Source organism: Podarcis liolepis (assembly GCF_965112155.1).
Source record: "Podarcis liolepis genome assembly, chromosome: 2".
NCBI lineage: Eukaryota > Metazoa > Chordata > Lepidosauria > Squamata > Lacertidae > Podarcis > Podarcis liolepis.
The window spans coordinates 120,588,655-120,603,936 of NC_139555.1; the positions used below are offsets into that span (position 1 = coordinate 120,588,655).

At 45.4% G+C, this 15,282-nt stretch overlaps 2 protein-coding genes across 4 annotated transcripts in view; one reads left to right on the plus strand and one right to left on the minus strand.

Moving 5' to 3' along the window:
- The window catches only part of LOC310701787 (uncharacterized protein), a 224,343-nt gene that overhangs the window by 40,133 nt on the left and 168,928 nt on the right, over positions 1-15,282 (plus strand). The gene's annotated exons all lie outside the window — the stretch shown is intronic.
- Positions 1,518-14,205, minus strand: LOC310701478 (uncharacterized protein). Of its 3 annotated transcripts, XM_083492413.1 has the most exons (7): positions 14,048-14,205; positions 10,699-11,214; positions 10,442-10,523; positions 9,244-9,326; positions 6,869-6,995; positions 3,407-4,656; positions 1,518-3,352 (listed from the first exon to the last, which is right to left on the minus strand). In XM_083492413.1, the coding sequence occupies exons 1-6, from the start codon at positions 14,102-14,104 to the stop codon at positions 3,818-3,820; spliced, it is 1,704 nt and encodes a 567-aa protein (XP_083348539.1). In that variant the 5' UTR covers positions 14,105-14,205; the 3' UTR covers positions 1,518-3,352; positions 3,407-3,817. The 3 variants fall into 3 exon arrangements, with proteins under 3 accessions (XP_083348539.1, XP_083348538.1, XP_083348537.1); XM_083492412.1 differs by lacking the exon at positions 1,518-3,352 and having other exon boundaries at positions 3,505-4,653; positions 10,427-10,523; XM_083492411.1 differs by lacking the exon at positions 1,518-3,352 and having other exon boundaries at positions 3,505-4,656; positions 10,427-10,523.

Genomic DNA, 15,282 nt, shown 5'->3' on the forward strand with positions numbered 1-15,282 from the left:
GTCTCTAAGGAGCTAATGGACATTTTTTTTTATTTCGATTTTGTCAGACCAACACAGCTACCTACCTGAATCATTAAACTAAATAGTTTTGAATAAATGTACACACTGAATAAAAATTACCATTTTGAATCTGTGCTGTTATCTTCCATAGTAGAGTTCTGCAAACCCACTATTCTGAATGGCGCTTTCTCAAGAATGAATGCCACTCAGAATGAATTTCTGAAACCAAGGTGACCTGAAAAGGTTTGGGAACCACTGGATTAGACAGGTGTGACCAACCGTGCTCTACTTATTTTTTATTTTTTTAAAAAAGACGAACCCCTTTATCCGGCCACAATGTGGATGTACATATTAAGGAGGGAGGGAAAACATTGTCGTTACAAAAGGAATTACTCCATCACATTAGTCTCCAGAACACATTTGAAGAAGAAAACAGAGGGGGGCAGGGGCTCCTGAGAAAATCCAGTTGGTGTGTGGTCCACTCCCAAATGGAAACATAAATAAAGTGAACCCTGGGCCAGCCTATCCTCCTTTACAGAGCTGTAACTATGAATTGCGTTGAGGAGAATGCTATCCCATCTGCCTGAGGATTTTGAGGGAACTATGAGATATGATTAAGAGAGGAAAATAAAATAGGCTGAAACCATAGACATCTTTGCTGAGCCATATTGACTGCCTGCATAAAAAAATATCCTGCCGTTGCTTGGGACCACCAAGTGCCTTTCCCCCAATGTGCAAAGTGGGGGTTTCTCACCAAGTTGCAGGAGGTTCCAGCACACAGCGCTTGGCACAAGCGAAAGCTCCTTCTTTGCAAGGGAGAAAAGCCTTGCAGGAATAGAGCCTGGAAAGACCTGCCCCCTCCCCTTATCTCAAATTCCCTTCCTCTCCTGGAAACCAGTTATGGTTTATATTAACCCTTGCAAGCCCAAGCACCAGGATTCCCCCAATCCATCCCCTTCCCCTGTGCATTTCTTCCAAGACAGGAGCCAAGTGCGAAACATGCACCCTTTGAAGCAAACCTCTTGTTTATCTTGGTACGCTGAGAGCATAGAGTCAGCCTGACCTGGCTACTGGCAGAGAATGGCAAGACTGAACAGGAAAATCAGGAGGATAAAAACTTCAATAGAGAATGGGACAATTTTAGATTGTATCTAAAAGAACACTGTAAACACTCAGACTCTTTGGCAGGCTTTAAACGACTCTTGCAATGTTGCAAAGATTTGGATGTAATGGAAGATTGTTATTTGGATGAGTTTATAATATTTGGTGGACAAAGGTATTCTAAGAATCCACGGGGGTGGGGGTGGGGGTGGGGACGGAAGTCCAAAGATTCAGAAGAATCTTGTTTTAATTTTAACAGTTGTAAGAATTTTATTTGTGTGAATGAATTTGTAAAACCAAATAAAACTTTTGCAAAACTGGCTACTGGCAGAGAAACCTCTGGCGAATACTCTCGACTTCTTCATTCTTACAGCAAATGGATTCTCCAGTGTGAAAACAGGAGCGAAACGGTGGCATAGTTTTGTTCCATATTGCAAGTACTTAAGGGGGGGGGGGAGTTTTATTATAAATATACAAAACACACATCACAAAATGCACTATACATGTAACAGATAATATTATTCACTGATAAAATGTGTTTCATCAATGGGAGTTACCAAATTAATCTGCACTTATACAATCTTGTTCTTGCTTTACATAGGAGTTAATATATGCAAGGTAACTCATTAATCCAATGCGCGGTCAGATCACTTTGATATCCATATTACATTGCAGTATGATACAATAATGGCTTTCCACGTTGCTCAGAGATTTCTTTCTTTTGCCTGCCTTCACATAAATGAGTGGATCCTGTTAACATTACTGCTGAGGCTATATCCTTTTGTGGAGGAATACAAGAGAGCCTCCATTTGGTGGCTAGAACTATTCCCACTATGTGTTTAAATAAAAGATTTACTGCAATTCCAAAGGGTCCCTTCTTATTGTCAATTTATTTCAGCCACTTACACACCGCTTAACATCATAGCCTCTAAGACTGGTGTGCAGTGTAGTTGAGAAGATACAAGAAAACTAAAACTAACCATAAAATCAGAACAGCTTACTTAAACGCCAGCTTTTTAAGGTCATCACTGAGCACAGGAAGCTCAACAAAACTGATCTCAGACCCTATTTTCCAGGGGCAGTCCCAGATTTACATTGATCCTGGAATGTCCTTAGAAAATCCCTATTTTCATCAGAGAAATGTTGGACGGTATGGAGTTATGCGACCCCCTGAGCCAAGGAGATAAGTAACTATACAACCGTTAGAAGGCAGCCCTGTATAGGGAAATTTTTTAAAAGGTTTTATGTTTTTATATATATTGGAAGCAGCCCAGAGTGGCGGGGAATTAAGGACATTATTTTCATTGGAGAGATGTTGGAGGGTATGTGATCATAACTGGAAGTTTCACACAATTGTCACATAGCTCCTGATGGAGATGACTGCATTGAAGACCTCCTTGATCGGGCTGGGATATAAGGAATCAGGCAGTCCTAAGAATATACTGGACCCAGGTTCTTAATACAAGAACCTTTACCTTTTCCCAGCGGACAACCAGTGTAAGCTTTTAAACACCAAAGTTACATGCTAGCAACTGTCTGTCCCCGCCAATGAGACAACCAAGTAAAATATATACAGCCGCACCTTGGAAGTTCAACTTCCAAAATGTTCGAAAACCAAAACGCAGCTTCTGATTGGCTGCAGGAAGCCGTGGGAGCCCCACTGAACGTCCGGCTTCCAAAAATAGTTCACAAATTGGAACACTCCCGGGTTTGCAGCGTTCGGGAGCCAAAACGTTCGAGGACTAAGCTGTTTGAAAACCAAGGTACGACTGTATTGCAGATACGGAACTGCCAGTATTTTTGTTCATCTGAGCTATAATGTCCCCACAGGAATAGGCATTTTTATTTTTCCACCATGTACGAATGGCGTTTGCATCATTTTCAACAAACGGTGATAATATCGTGACTTCTGCGGTACGAGGTACCAGCAATACAAAACACTGTAAACACTTACTTTGGGTGGTGTGCAACGTTAGTCCTGCTCAAGAGTAGACCCATTGGAGTTGGTGGATACGATTGTGTTCATTAATTTCGGAGGGTTTACTCTGAGTAGGACTTAGTTGAATGCAACTCTTTGAGATTAACATACAAAGAGATGTTTGGCCCATTGCCAGTATAAATATGTATATTTCCAATGAGGAGACTGAAGACACGTCTCACACAGAAGGGCAACTCTGGTAGACATTTCCTGCCTATAACGTCACTACCAGTCAACGAAGACAATATTGAGCTAGATGGATCAATGCTCTAACTTGGTATAAAGTAGCTTCCTAGGGAAAAATAAATCTGCTTAAAATTTCCCCACCAATTCAGCTATTGATTTAATTCTCTGATATGTCAGCAAAAATTGCAAGCTCACTTCTGGACCACCGTGTTTTGTCACCAACTAACTGGAAACAAAGATTGCTTGAGAACTTTAATAAGACAACATATTTACAGATCTCTGCCATGGCTGCAGAACAGCTACAGTCAAACCTTGGTTGTCAAACGTAATCCGTTCCAGAAGCCCGTTCGGCTTCTGAAATGTTCCAACATCCAAGGCGCAGCTTCCAATTGGTTGCAGGCTGTGTTGGACGTTCAGCTTCCGGAAAACATTCCAAAACTGGAGCATTTACTTCCGAGTTTCCGTCATTCGGGAGCCGAAATGTTCGAAAACGGAGGCATTTGGGATCCAAGGTTTAACTGTATTATACTCAAGTTTGACTCGGATTCCTTTTCATATGTCCACGGTAAGGATTTCAAAGGAATCCTGGAACAGCTCATCTCCAATCTCCTGTACGATTTCCCCCGAGTGTGATTTTTGTGTGTGACAAGTGAGATGTACTTTCCGAGTGAAGCTCTTTCCACACTCCAAGCACTGATACGGTTTCTCCCCGGTGTGGATTCTCTGATGACAGCGGAAGTTTGTGCTCCTATTGAAGCTCTTTCCACATTCCAAGCATTGGTACGGCTTCTCCCCGGTGTGAATTCTCTGATGACAAGCAAGGTCTTTGTTCAAGCGAAAGTTCTTCCCGCATTCCAAACACTGATACGGCTTCTCCCCTGTGTGGATTCTTTGATGGCAAGTGAGGTCTTTGTTCAGAATGAAGCACTTTCCACAGTCCAAACATTTATAGGGTTTCTCCCCTGTGTGAATCCGATGATGAGACGTGAGATATTTCTTCTGGCTGAAGCTCTTTCCACACACCAAGCACTGGTAGGGTTTCTCGCCTGTGTGGATTCTCTGATGACCGCGGAGGTTTGTGCTTCGAGTAAAAGTCTTTCCGCACTCCGTGCACTGGAACGGCTTCTCCCCCGTGTGAATGATCTGGTGATAAGCAAGGTCTCTGTTCAGACTGAAGCTCTTTCCGCATTCCAAACATTTGTATGGTTTCTCCCCATTGTGGCTTCTCTGATGGTTTGTGAGACTTGCACTCAGTCTGAAGCTCTTTCCGCACTCCAAGCATTTATACGGCAGCTGTCCGGTGTGCGTTTTGCTCTTCTTGCATCTGTCTCTTTCCGATGACACCTTTGGGAGTCGGTCACGATTATGCTGAGTTTCCCATTCGCCGCCTGCTGTAATGAAGACAGGGAAAGTGATAAGAGCTTGGGGAAGAAATTGAGCCTCCATTCACCAAGCAAACAGAATGACACTTTGCAATAAAAGACCTGGTTTGAACAAAGACATTGGATTCTTATCTCATTATACATGACTAAGCCATTTTTCACCTTCTCACCCCTTGCCTTTTCCTGTAAGACCTATTGCAGTCGTTAAGCGTCGTCAACAGGCTCATCTCAGCTATCTGCCAATCACCCATTCCCACCACCCTTCTGAGTAATACCCCTCCCCACCTTCTCACTATATAGAAGGATCTGGCAACTTCTGTTTCAGTGTATCTGAAGAAGCGTGCATGCACACGAAAGCTCATACCAAGAACTAACTTAGTTGGTCTTTAAGGTGCTACTGGAAGGATTTTTTTTTATTTTGCAATAAAGGTCATTGCAATATACGGAAGGCAAATTTCACACATTCTGTTGACTGGCATTTACTGGCAACTGACATATATTGCAGGATGATAGTCTAGATGACACTGGGGGTCCCTTCCAATTCTATGATTGTAATTTGTTGTTGGGGGGGGCTATTGGGTTGTTGTTTTTATTTTTATTATGTATTTTGTGGTTTTATATCTTGATTTTATTCTGTGGACCGCCCTGAGACCCCTGGGTATAGGGCAGTATAATAATAATAATAATAATAATAATAATAATAATAATAATAATAATGAAGTCCAACCCCCTCCAATGCAGGGATCTTTTTGCCCAATGTGGGGCTTGAACCCACAACCCATTAGATTAAGAATCTCAGGTTCTACCAACACAGAGAACTGTCCTCATGATGTTTATGGAGCCTGTGTGGTGTAGTGTAATGGTTAGAGCATTGGACTCCAAGCCTCCCGAAATTCCCTGCAACTGGTATGCTATAAACCTAAGAACTGCAACTATTAACAGAACTGTATGGAACAACCTTACATTTACAGAGCAAAATATCCTCTTGAATTATATACCCAGCACATGGAACCATACGAAAGGACAATACGAGTGGACTCTCCCTGCCCTGACAACGACAAAAAGACTGATACTGATGAATTGGAAAAATAAAAATGCGGCTCCCTTCTGCGATTGGATTGAAGACTTATACAAACTCGCAGCATATTTACAACTTGCATATAAACGCAGACTTGCCATGGGCAAATTCAATGATATTTGGAATTTATTCTTACAAATGCAGTGGTACCTCGGGTTACAGATGCTTCAGGTTACATACACTTCAGGTTACAGATTCCGCTAACCCAGAAATAGTACCTCGGGTTAAGAACTTTGCTTCAGGATGAGAACAGAAATTGTTATCTGGCGGTACAGCGGCGGCAGCAGGAGGCCCCATTAGCTAAAGTGGTGCTTCAGGTTAAGAACAGTTTCAGGTTAAGAACGGACCTCTGAAACGAACTAAGTACTTAACCCAAGGTACCACTGTACTGTAATAGGTCTAAGATCTGGTGAAGTACAATAACGACCTGGTAAAATATACAGTTTGGGGTTATTTCATCTCCCCCCTTTATTTTCCCGTCTGCTTCTCTTCTTTCCCCCCCTCCCTTTTATTTACGTCTCACCATGTTTAGTGCATGTATAATTATGTACTTTTTGAATGTTCAATAAAGATGTTTTTTTTAAAAAACCAAAAAATACATATATAAAGAGCCTGCTGGACCCAGCATCTTGTTCTCACAGTGGCCAAAGGATACCTGGCGGAAGCCCGCGAACAGGACCTGAGGAAAGGGCACTCTCGCCACGAAGGGTTTCTAGCAACTGGTTTTTGGTAGCACTATTCTCTCCGCACTGTGGAGGCCGAGTAAAGCCATTATGGCAGTCTTCTCTATGAATGTTGGACCTGGATGAAGTCTGTCAGAGACCTGGGTTCAGCTCCCAGCTCAGACAGCATGCAGAGCCGAGGCTGTTTTTAAATGCTTCCCTTAAAAAGAAAAGCTTGCAGTCGCTGAATTTAATGTGACTTACTTCTGAGTAAACATGGTTAGAACCACACTACCCAAAATATGGTTGAAGTGTGGAAATGTGCAAAAGAAATTACGTGTTCCTTCTTTTCGCCAATGTGACTTACTTCTGAGTAAACATGGTTAGAACCACACTACCCAAAATATGGTTGGAGTGTGGAAATGTGCAAAAGAAATTACGCGTTCCTTATTTTCCCAGCCAGGGAAATAGGGGGCCTTACCAAAAGAGGCCACCATCCCATAATTCTCCTCCATAACTTCCCTGTGTAGAGCTTTCTGGTCAGGATCCAGCAGAGGCAACTCCTCCTCTGTGAAGAACACAGCCACCTCCTCAAATGACACTGGACCCTGGGGGAAAAAAAGAGAGAGAAATGTTTGCTGCTTTATAGATCACATAAAAGATGATCTACTAGCTGAATCCAAAAGGCTCACCCAGGAAAGGCAGCTGGATATTATTCTGCATAATTTGGGGGTGGGGAGAGACATTTGCAGCCTTCCTAGCCGTGGAGACTGGTCTATTTTGGAAAATGGGGCGCTGCCCTCCCCAACAATCCCAGCCTCTCCTGCCTGGGTTAGTTAAAACTGAGGTGGAATAGCAAATCGACCTCCTCCTCCTCCTTAGTCCCAATGTTCCCCCTTACAGGACTTAGCAGGGAGGAGGAAGAATTAGTTGGAGCTGCCTGTTATTGACTCTGCCGTCACCTGCTGTTGGGCTCCCTGCCTTCTACCCCGTATATATAGTTTTCAATTTAACAACAAGAGTCTCCTTTAGATTTGTATCTTTCATTTCGACTTCCCTCCACTCCTTCTCTGGTTACGTAGTGAATTCGTTTAATTAAACTGTACCTCCCCCATAACATCTTTTAGACAGATAGATGATAGTGTTAGAATTCCTGCTCCATGATTGCAGTCATGGGATTGTTGTCTTTCACATTGACTCCACAGAGTGGGAAGTGACGGAAACAGGGTGTTTGTGTTCCTGTGTTCCATGAAGTGGGACTATTGTCCTTTGTTCTTTTTCTCTTTGCTGTCTGATGCTAGAGAGGGAGCGAGCCATGTTGCAGTGCTCCGTGTGTATTTATATGTAAATAAAGTAGATTAGCCAAAATGCTGAGTTGCTGAGGTCTGTCACGAAAGTTGCACAAACTCTGTGGATCCCTAAGTGTGCTGGTGTCGGTTGGCATAAGTCGCTGTGATGTTCGGGCAGAAGAAAGCTTTTGAAGCTCCCGAACGACCGACCAGGAGGGAGAGAACATGCCAGTTGGGCATGTGTCTCTGCCAGGGTCCTACTCGAGTGTAGGCTGAACTCCTGACAAATAGATGGATAGATAGATAGATCTTCTTTCCCCACAACTGCTTGATTTTATATTAATCCTGCTAATGTATTTAGTTGTTTACAATGATTCTTTTTAAAAAATATATGTAACGTCCCCATTCTTTAATAAAAACACTTTTTTCTTGATTAATAATAATAATAATTTATTATTTATACCCTGCCCATCTGGCTGGGTTTCCCCAGCCACTCTGGGCGGCTTCCAACAGAGTATTAAAATACAATAGTCTATTAAACATTAAAAGCTTGCCTAAACAGGGCTGCCTTCAGATGATTTCTTATCCCCGTAAGTTTTGCCATTTCTACATATTCCATTAATTTTGCCTGCCATTCTTCCTTGGTTGGGACGGTATCTTGCTTCCATCTCTGCGCATAAAGCATCCTGGCTGCTGTGCTTGCATACATAAGTACAGTGGTACCTCGGATTAAGAATTTAATTCATTCTGGAGGTCAGTTCTTAACCTGAAACTGTTCTTAACCTGAGGTACCACTTTAGCTAATGGGGCCTCCTGCTGCCGCTTCTGTTCTCATCCTGAAGCAAAGTTCTTAAGCCGAGGTACTATGTCTGGGTTAGCGGAGTCTGTAACCTGAAGCATCTGTAACCCGAGGTACCACTGTAGTTTCTTCCGGTCTTTTGCTATATCCTGTCCTATTATCCCTCAGAGAAAGGCTTCTGGGTTGTTTTTTTTTAATTAAGGTTGCCTTTAACCCCCACCCACCAGTCCCAAGGGTTACCAGCAACCACTGCTTCTTGCCTGCAGTTTTGACTGAAGCAAAGACTCATAGAATTGTAGAATTGGAAGGGAACCCGCAGGTCATCTAGTCCAACCCCCTGCAACACAGGAATCTTTTTGCCCAACGTGGGGCTTGAACCCACAACCCTGAGATTCAGTTACAGATAGGTAGCCGTGTTGGTCTGCCATAGTCAAAATAAAAAAATTCCTTCCAGTAGCACCTTAAAGACCAACTAAGTTAGTTCTTGGTATGAGCTTTCGTGTGCATGCACACTTCTTCAGATACACTTAAGTATCTGTGTATCTGTGTATCTGAAGAAGTGTGCATGCACACGAAAGCTCATACCAAGAACTAACTTAGTTGGTCTTTAAGGTGCTACTGGAAGGAATTTTTTTATTTTAACCCTGAGATTAAAAGTCTTGTGCTCTACTGACTGAAATATGCAGGTAAAAAGAAAAAAGAGGTTCATTCTAGGCCTAAGGAGGCAAGAGGGGTGGGACAGACGCAGCCAGCGATATTTCTCCATACCGGCTCAACTCCTGTGTCTGCTGCTTCTCCTCCAGGACACAGAAGAGTTGACCGAGGAAGCATTTCTGGTATCGCTCCATCGCCTGTCAGAGACAAAGATGAAAGGAGGTCGGTAGGAGGTGCTCGTCTCAGTTACAATGCGCATCTAAGTTACCGTATTTTTCGCTCCATAAGACGCACTTTATTCCTCTTGAAAACTAAGGGGAAATGTCTGTGCGTCTTATGGAGTGAATGTGTGGTCCCTGGAGCTAAATTGCAGGAGTGCGGCATGCTCCTGAGCTGCTTTGGGGCTGGCAGGGTAAACCCCGGGTGCCGGCAGAGCAACCAGGGCTTACCCTGACAAGCCTCCGCGGGGCGCCTTCATCCCACTGTCCTGCGGAGGCTTTGCACGGCTGTCCCTGGCTTTGCGGGAGGTGGGGGAAGGGACAGAGCACGCGGCTCTGTCCCTTCCCCCACCTCCCAGAAAAGCCCCCAAGAGCCGCGCTCCCTTTAGAGAGTGTGCGGCTCTTGTGGGAGGAAAGCCAGCAGGCTTGCTTTCACTGAAGCCAGGAGGGCAAGTGGGACCGGTGCACAGGGATAGCCCAGCAAAGCTCCTGAGCGAAGATGGAGGAGCGCTCCCTCTTAGCCCGGGATGCTTTGCGTCGCTTTCTTATTTCTTGTTTTCCTCCCCTAAAAACTAGGTGCGTCTTATGGTCCGGTGCGTCTAATAGAGCGAAAAATACCGTACTTGTGGGTGCTACAAAAAATATTTAGCTGTTGCATGCATTTCTGGATATTTATACCCATTTTACAGGTCGGTGGTGTGGAAACAACTCTCTCCCCATCTGGGCTCTTGGACACAAACATACCAAGCTTTTCAGGATTGTGTCATTGAAAAAGAAATAAAAAAAGATGAAAGCAGCCCACAGATTTACAGTCGTACCTTGGAAGCCGAACAGCTTAGTTCCCAAACGTTTTGGCTCCCAAACGTCACAAACCCGGAAGTCACTGTTCCGGTTTGCGAACTAATTTTGGAAGCCGAACGTCCGACGGGGCTTCCAATTGGCTGCAGGAACTTTCTGCAGCCAATCAGAAGCCGCGTTTTCGTATTCAAACGTTTTGGAAGCTGAACGGACTTCCGGAACGAATTCCGTTTGACTTCCAAGGTACGACTGTATTGTATAATCAATAGAGGCAAGTCCACCTCCTTCTCCCTTACCCAGTGACCTCTGTCCGGTGCCCAACAGAATCCTCTCCGCCTCAAAGAAATCAGGAACTGCTTGTCCAAGAAGAACTTTGACCTGAAAGAGGAAAGTGTATTCAAACATAGAATGGGGAGAAGGATTGCAAAAAGAATGGCAGAAGCAAAAGCTTGGGGGTGCTGGCTATTGGATGATTTCTAGGGAAAGCTGGGGAATCAGTCAAGTTTTTAAGGATTCTCAACACCTTGGAACTGCCAGGATGAAACCCTCTCACCTGTTGCTCTAACTGCTTCTTCTCCTCCGCCTGACTCAGGAGGAAACCTTCTGCCAGGGCCACCGCCTGGGAACTGGTCTCCACTCCACATTCCCTGACCCAGTTCTCCATCTCTGGGGGGAGGACAGCCAGGAACTGCTCCAAGATCACCAGGTCCAGGATCTGAGTCTTGGTGTACTGCCCTGGCTTTAGCCAACGACAGCAGAAATCGTGGAGTCGGCTGCAAACCTCTCGGGGTCCCTCGGCCTCCTGGTAGCGGAACTGCCTGAAGCGCCGGCGTTGTACGTCCCAGCTGAGGGTCTCCTCCTCCTCCATGTTTTTAGGCAGTGTTCTTTCCCAGAATTCCCCACTGATAAGGGGGCCTTTTCCTGCTCTGCGAGCAGCTGAGTCTTCTTCTCCCATCGTTGATCTGTGCTCCAAGGAAGCCTCCACGAAGGCTGAATGGTGAAATCTGCCTTCTTCTGCCAATGCCTGTCTCCAGGCAAAGACAGACAGAATTGGAGGTTCCACCACGTCCTGCCAAGCCAAAACATTTGTTTACACAAATTATTGCGCTGTCGGAAAAGAAAGACTTATATGGATGACTCCAGCCAGCAATCAAGTTTCATTCTAGGAGAAAAAGCAAAACTCAAAGAGAAGCTAGAGATTGGAAGAGGAGGCTGCTGTGTCTCAAGGCCACAAACCAAAACCTTCAATCTGGTTGTGGGTGAGAAGATGCAGCAACTCTCCTAGTCACGCTGCATGATCAAGTATTTATTCTTTCCTTTTCTTGCTGTTCCTCTTAAGTCCGCAGCCCTCTTTGCCCGTCGTCCCTCCCCCAGAACCTCATGGAAACATAGAAAGTCAAGTCAGACTTTTAGAAGACGTCTGAAGGCAGCCCTGTTTAGGGAAGCTTTTAATGTTTGATGTATTACAGTATTTTAATTTTTTTTTGGAAGCCGCCCAGAGTGGCTGGGGAAGCCCAGCCAGATGGGCAGGGTATAAATAATAAATAATAAATTATTATTATTATTATTCTGTACCATGACATGGGCAGGTTTGCAACAGTGTAAAAAAACACAACATTAAAAATCAGTTAAAACAATTTATTAGCTGAAGAATAGGGTTGATTGTTAATATACTGATAGATATAATCTGACATATACAGTGGTACCTCGCAAGACGGAAAACCCGCTAGACGAAAGGGTTTTCCGTTTTGGAGGCGCTTCGCAAGACGAATTTCCCTATGGGCTTGCTTCGCAAGACGACAGCCCATAGGGAAATATCCGGGACAGCGGGGAAGCGCAGCGCATCTTCCCCACTGTCCTCGGACCTCCTCCGAAGCCGGGCGGTGGGGCGGGAACGCCTCCTCCCGCCGCCGCAGGGCTTCGGAACGATGCTCCGAAGCCGGGCGGCGGGGCGGGAACACCTTCTGAAGGCGGGCGGGGGGGCGAAAGTCTTTGTCCCCCCTGCCTGCCTTCCCAGGGGCTTTTAAATCGCCCCGGACAGCGGAGAAGTCCTCCGCTGTCCCGGGGCGATTTTAAAATGCCGCCCGCCAGCATTTTAAGATCGCCCAGACAGCGGAGAAGTCCTCCGCTGTCCCGGGGTTTTTTAAAATGCTGGGGGTGGGAAGAAAAGCCCTTGTCCCCCCCCCCCCCAGCCTTCAGAAGAGGTCCGGGGACAGACTGTCCCCGGACCTGGTCTGAAGGCGGTTTCCCTAGGAACGCATTAATTGATTTTCAATGCATTCCTATGGGAAACCGTGCATCGCAAGACGAAAAACTCGCAAGACGAAGAGACTTGCGGAACGAATTAATTTCGTCTTGCGAGGCACCACTGTACCAGGGGTCAATGGCCTAGACCAGCCTTTCTCAACCTGTGGGTCCCCAGATGTTGTTGAACTACAACTCCCATCACCCCTAGCTAGCAAGGCCAGAGCTCACGGATGATGGGAGTGGTAGTCCAACAATATGTGGGGACCCACAGTCTGAGAACCGCTGGCCTAGAGTAAAGGAGACACATGGGTGGGCTAAGGAGAAAGGAAAGAAGCTTCTCCCCGCCTTCCTTTGCAGTTGCTGATGGGGAGGGGTGCTGGATGGGCCAGGTGCTCAGATCACCTCCCTATGGGGTGAAATGGGGGGTGTCCTCTGAATTCCTCTTCTCTGCATTCTCTCCCCCCCCACATAACTTTTGGGTGTAATTGTTATTATTATTAAACAAACTTGTATAACGCCCTATACCCGCAGGTCTCTTATATTATATTTTATCGTAATATAAAAACACAAAATAGATTACAGTGGTACCTCGGGTTAAGAACTTAATTCGTTCCGGAGGTCCGTTCTTAACCTGAAACTGTTCTTAACCTCAGCTACCACTTTAGCTAATGGGGCCTCCTGCTGCCGCCGCCACGTGATTTCTGTTCTCAACCTGAAGCAAAGGTCTTAACCCGAGGTACTATTTCTGGGTTAGCCGAGTCTGTAACCTGAAGTGTCTGTAACCTGAAGGTAACCCAAAGTAAAGGTAAAGGGTAGAGACCCAACCATTAGGTCCAGTCGTGGCCGACTCTGGGGTTGTGGCGCTCATCTCGCTTTATTGGCCGAGGGAGCCAGTGTACAGCTTCCGGGTCATGTGGCCAGCATGACAAAGCCGCTTCTGGCGAACCAGAGCAGCGCACGGAAACGCCGTTTACCTTCCCGCCAGAGCGGTACCTATTTATCTACTTGCACTTTGACGTGCTTTCGAACTGCTAGGTTGGCAGGAGCAGGGACCGAGCAACGGGAGCTCACCCCGTCGTGGGGATTCGAACCGCTGACCTTTTGATTGGCAAGTCCTAGGCTCTGCGGTTTAACCCACAGCGCCACCCGTGTCCCTTAACCCGAGGTACCACTGTATTATTTATTAAATTTATACCCAGGGGGTTTCGGGGTGGTTCACAGAACAAAATCGAGATATAAAACCACAAAATACCTAATAAAAATAAAAACAACAACACAATGAAAACAGAAACAAACCCGCCCCAATAACCTCCCTCCCCAGACAAAATAAAAAAATTCCTTCCAGTAGCACCTTAAAGTAGCTCCCTCCCCAGAACATTTTAAAAGAACATTGAATGTCAATGCAGATGGGAATGCCAGTGCCACCCCACACCTCCCTATAGGGGGACATGCAGAGGGGTCTGTCCCATGTCAATGCCCACTTCCCTATGGGAATAAACGGGGTGCCTCCCGTACCCCACGCCTCCCTATAGGGTGAAGCCATCCATCCCTGGACCCCCAACCAGCGGATTCCTCCACCCCCTTGACCCCCCACCTGCCCCGCATCCCTCCAAAGCCCAAGGGGGGATAGAGGGGGCCAGAGCAGGGCGACCCACCAGAGCCAAGCCCGGCAGGGAGGCGCCCAGGCAGCCCTCGGGGAAGACAAAAGCCATTTTCCCCCTCCGGGAGGAGAAAGAGTGGGAAGGCAGGAAGGAGCACCGCCAGGAGGCGCCCCTGCACCCCCGGCAGCGCCGCCCTTTCCTCTCTCTACACCCGGAAGAAGCTGCCTTCCGCTCTAGGAATCCGGCTTCGCTTGTCTCCCTTAACCCTCAGACGCCCACGCGATGCTGCCTGCCTCCCGGCAGGAGCGAAGAAAGCACATGCGGGGTGGGGGTGGGCGTTATCTTTTGGCCCAAACGCTGATCTTAAATATGATGATTATTTATTTATTTATATATTTATTATTATTCCCCGCCCATCTGGGGTATAATAATAATATTATACCCAACCGTTACTGTATTATTATTATTATTATTATTATTATTATTATTATTTCCCACTCATCTGGGTAATAATAATAATAATAATAATAATAATAATAATAATAATAATAATAATAATATACTCAAGTTGTTGTTGTTATGATTATGATTTCCGGCTCATCTTGGTACATATAATAATAATATTATACTCCAGTCATCATCATCATTATTATTTCCCCAGCCACTGGGCGGCTTACAGGACATATAAAACATAATAAAGCACCAAACAAAAACTTCCCAATACAGGTGTCTTCTAAGAGTTTATGTAGTCCTAAATTGCATACCCTCCAACATTTCTCCGATGAAAATAAGAACATCCCATTCCATAATAAGTTTACTATTTATGTCCCAGTCACTCTGGGCGGCTTCCAACATACAGTGGTGCCTCGCAAGACGAAATTAATCCATTCCGCGAGTCTCTTCGTCTTGCAGTTTTTTCGTCTTGCAAAGCACGGCTATTAGCGGCTTAGCGGCTATTAACGGCTTAGCGGCTTTAAGAAAAAGGAAACAAACTCGCAAGAACTCGCAAGACGTTTTGTCTTGCGAAGCAAGCCCATAGGGAAATTCGTCTTGCGGAACGACTCAAAAAATGGAAAACTCTTTCGTCTAGCGAGTTTTTCGTCTTGCGAGGCATTCGTCTTGCGGGGCACCACTGTATATAAAAACATTATAAAACATTAAACTTTTTTTAAAAAAAAACAAAAAAAAAACAACCCTTCCCTATACAGGATTGACTTCAGATGGCTCAGGGGTCAGATTACTCCATACCCTCCGACGTTTCTCCAATGAAAATACGGACGTCCTAAGGA

Coding starts and splice junctions, on each gene's coding strand:
- LOC310701478 (XM_083492411.1), bottom strand. CDS start 14,104: ATGGCTTTTGTCTTCCCCGAGGGCTGCCTGGGCGCCTCCCTGCCGGGC. Junction 9,327..10,426: donor ACTGGGTAAGGGAGAAGGAG/GTGGACTTGCCT, acceptor TGTCTCTGACAG/GCGATGGAGCGATACCAGAA. Junction 4,657..6,868: donor TGGGATGGTGGCCTCTTTTG/GTAAGGCCCCCT, acceptor TCTTCATTACAG/CAGGCGGCGAATGGGAAACT.